Genomic DNA, 4,466 nt, shown 5'->3' on the forward strand with positions numbered 1-4,466 from the left:
TTTTTGCTACTATTCCTCTTGATTGTCCTTTTGGTTGCTATTTTGTTTTGATTGTTTTGATTTGTAAAATAAAACAAAGAAAAAAAAAAGAGAAACTTAAATTTGTATACCTTTGCCTATTTTATGACTGTCTACTGTTGTCATCACTTTTAGTTGAAATCAGGTCTCTTGTAAATGAGTTCCAGAGGCTTTATGGGACTAACCTGTCTAAATATAGTTTGAATGAATGAATGAATGAAATACAAAGATGAAGCATTGCTTTTTATGGTTTTTAAAGTCCTGCCATGTTTCTGTTCCATGTTTCTGTTTTTGCTCTTAGCTAATATGTCCAACTCCATGGTGACAGAGACATACCAGTTTATGGACTGGTCCAAGGTTCCTGCAACTCCGATGGGCTCAAATATAACAGAGTGGGAGCGAGATGGCCTGGTGGCAGTGGCAGAAGTGGTGGTGCTGGCAGTCATTTTACTGTTGGCATTAGTTGGCAATGGGTTGGTGTTAGTGGTGTTGTTTAAGAGGAGCCTACACCACAGTCCACTGCACCAATTTATGCTCAACCTCTGTGTGGCTGATCTGGTGGTGGCATTGTTCCAGGTAACACACAAACACACTTTTTTTTCCTGTAGCGCCAGAAGTTCCTTTAATATAAAAATACAGTGTCCTTAAAAGCAAGAATTAACCCTCAAAAAACAAACCTAAAACCTACATGGACCACAGTTTATTTTAAGTACCATGAACCAGAACAGTGGACATGGGCACCAGTGACCCCTGTGACCCAAAAAGGAAGAAGAAGTTAAAGATAATGAATGGCTGGAACCAGAACAGTAATATATAATCATCAGTATGGATTTTCCTGTTAGAATAGAACTCCTGAGCAGGTGTAAAATGGATAGTAAATGGACTGTACTTATATAGCACCTTTCTATCTGATCAAGACACTCTAAGCTCTTTACAACAATCTGTGCCCTCATTTACCCATTCATACAGCACTCTACTAGACCTCTACAAAGCAAATTGAACAAATCATTCTAATGAGACTAATCAGAGCTTATCACATTCATACACTGATGGGACACACATCGGAGGCGATGAGGGGTTCAGTGTCTTGCCCAGGGACACTTCGGCATGGGGCTGCTGGTGGATTCGAACCCCCAACTCCTGCATTGAAGGACGACTGCTCTAACCACTCAGCCACAGCCGCCCGCTCTTGTATGAAGACTTTTAGTGAAATGGTAAATGCACTGTATTTGTGTATATAGCACCTTTCTATCTAATCAAGATACTCAAAGCGGTTTACAACACAATCTGTGCCCTCATTTACCTCCACACACCCATTCATACAGCACTCTACTACATCTCTATGAAGCTAATTGAACAACTCATTCTAAAGAGACCAATCAGTTATTAGATCACATTCATACAATGATGGGACACACATCAGAGGGGTTCAGTATCTTGCCCAGAGACACTTAAACATGAGACTGCTGGTGGAACTGAGCCCCCATCTCTCCCATTGGAGGATGACTGCTTTAGTCAATTCAATATTCAATTCAATTTATTTATATAGCACCAAGTCACAACAGAAGTCGTCTCAGGACACTGAACAGAAACATGCATATTTAAAAATAATAATTTAACATTATTTATCTGAGGAGCAGACTGCTTTGAATTTAACTCCATCGCAGAACTCCCATCTTGAGCAAGAATGAAGGCGACAGTGGAAAGGAAAAACTCACTCAGGAGGAAGAAACCTTTAGCAGAACCAGGCTCTGGACAAGCGGCCATCTGCTTCGACAGCCACAGTTGTCCCAAGTGCCATCACATTGAGCTGATGCTGAGTGTGGGTATTAAGTTGATAATAGTGCCGTTTGTCATGCATGCCTTGCCTTCAACTCTCACAGATGCTAGCTCAACCTCTGTCATGTATACACTCAACTCTCCATCTCACCTGCTCCTGCTCACACAAAGTATGGCGAGCACAAGGAAGGACAGCCTATAGCTATCAGCGACTACAGACCAATAGCACTTAAATAACAGTTTTTTAGTCCTCAGGCTCCTCTCTTGTAGAACCAACTTCCAGTTTCTGTCTGTGAGGCTGACATGTTGTCCAGTTTTAAGACTGGGATTAAGACTTTCCTTTTGGATAAATCCTATAGTTACGGTCGGCTTGGGTTTCCTAAGCTAGCCCTTAGTTTTGCTGCTATAGGCTTAGACTGCTGGAGGACAAACTTACCACACTTTTTCACTCTGCTACTGTCTTTACTTACTCTGCTCAATCTGTTTTGTATTTGTAATTATTTTTTCTATCCTTACCATGTGTTTGTCTTTCAGATACACCTGGACCTATATCTGGACCTACCATTCTGTGTTTGTCTGTCTCTCCTTTCTGTCCTCTCAAACCACCCAGTCAAAGCAGATGGCCGTTTGTCCTGAGCCTGGTTCTGCTGGAAGTTTCTTCCTTTTAAAAGAGAGTTTTTCCTTTCCACTGTTGCCACTGTGCTTGCTCAGGATGGGAGACTGTGACGAAGCCAAGATTCAACTTGTCTGCTGCTTCCTTAGACAGAGAACTTTACTAATCGTCTTTTCTATGTATGTGAATGTTCCTGTAACGTGCCCTGAGACAACTTTGTTGTGAATTGGTGCTATAGAAATAAACTGAATTGAAATGAACAAGCAGACCACAGTTCGTGAGACCACAGAGGAATGTCAAAAAATTAAGTTTCTTTCTTCCCCTCTGTCCTGTCCAGCATTGTGACACTCAGAATTATTGTCTGAGTGTCAAGGTGAGCTCCAACAGATTTACTTTCACAAACAGAGCATTATGGCTGGCCTTAATACTCTGTTTGATATATAAATTAAATTTTATTAGAATTTGCTTTGGGTTTGTTTCAGATGTAATGGACAGGGGGATGAAAAACAAAGAAGAAAACAAAGCAGAAAAGTAAGCAAAGGGTTAAAAGGTAAAGAAGGAGATAGGAATGGAGGAGAGAGAGAGGGATAAAGAGAACACAAATCAACATCATTGAAGTCTGACTCTAGACCTGTGGAAAGAAAAAAAAAAGAAGACAAAACCGAGAAACCACAACAACAAACAACAAATATAATGATACTTATATCATTAGAAACTATTTTATACAGTATATGGTAATACAAGATATATTTAGTGGCCACCACAACCCAATTGAGTGTGTATCTGATAAACACCTGGATGTAAACACCTGTGTGAGCATGCTTGTCACTATAAGGTTTCTCCATAAAAATGTTCAATAATGGATGTGGGGACCCACAGACCCGTCCCCACAGGACACGATGGTAACACAGGGAAGACCGGAACCACAGACACACAGCGGCCCCCAAACCTGGAGCTCCAGGAGTCCCCCAACAGGGACAACCACACTCCCCCAGAGAGAGAAGCAAAGGGAAGCCCCGGGCGACCCCCAGCAACCACAATGCAGAAACCACAGGAGGCTGCAGCGACGAGTCCACAGGTCCCGCCGGCAACCTGCCCCTCCAGAGTAGATCTGGCCACGGACACCGAGCCCCAAGTCCCAAGGTCATACCACCCCCCAACAGAGGCCCGACAGAGCCAGGGCACCCAGGCTCTGGCAGGCAGCCACCAGGGCGGGCCTGCACACACCCCACCACCCAGCCCCAGATGTTGAGAGCCATCAATGCACCGACGGCAGGGGGGCCCACCACCGGAAGGGAGCGTGAAAGGGGGGAGTAGACCCCATATTAAATGGGGGCCCCAAATTGATCCAAGAGAGGGTACCACCTAAAACCCAACCCAAGACATAAGCAGGAACACAGAGACAGCCCGACAGAGCGTCTGTCGGGTCGTCCATGGGCCCCACCCACCCGACAGTGACCGTAAGTTGGCACCAGGCCGGGGGCCAGAGCAGCAGGGAGCAGCAGCTGAGGAAGGCCGGCCCAGCGCACTAAGGACCAGGCACCCCAACAGCCCCACACCACAGGTCCAGAGAAGCCCCGGCATGCCACTTATGCACCCCCCATACACATAGCACCCTCCCACCGCGAATGTCACACAGGCCGACCAGCTAGCGCCCCGTCAAAGCGAAGCCACGTCCCCGACCACTGCCAAACATCACCAACGACCACACACACACAACCACAACTGACCCCCCGCCGGAACCCGGCAGCCACACAAGCCAAAGGGCCGGCCATCGCAACCAGGAACCTTGATCAAAAAATTTGAACAACCCAGGGAGAACCGGAGCACTGGCCCAATCCCCAATCGTCCCCCCTCCAAGGCCCAACACCCACCCACAGCCCAGATCCCAACAAGGCAGCCTACCCCCCCTCCCTGCCCCTGACCCCAAATGTCAAACAGAGGACGGGGGTGTAAGGAAAAAAAAAAAAAGAATAAAAAAATAAATATATATACATACATATATACATATATACATACATATATACATATATATACATACATATATACATATATA

At 45.2% G+C, this 4,466-nt stretch overlaps 1 protein-coding gene across 1 annotated transcript in view; it reads left to right on the plus strand.

Moving 5' to 3' along the window:
* The first annotated feature begins 324 nt into the window (after window positions 1-324).
* The window catches only part of avpr2ab (arginine vasopressin receptor 2a, duplicate b), a 45,419-nt gene continuing 41,277 nt past the window's right edge, over window positions 325-4,466 (plus strand). Inside the window, exon 1 of the mRNA XM_037683777.1 lies at window positions 325-594. Coding sequence (XP_037539705.1) covers window positions 325-594 — 270 coding nt within the window. The remainder of the gene's footprint in view (window positions 595-4,466) is intronic.

This window comes from Nematolebias whitei, chromosome 11, assembly GCF_014905685.2.
Source record: "Nematolebias whitei isolate Nwh7 chromosome 11, NemWhi1, whole genome shotgun sequence".
Lineage (NCBI taxonomy): Eukaryota > Metazoa > Chordata > Actinopteri > Cyprinodontiformes > Rivulidae > Nematolebias > Nematolebias whitei.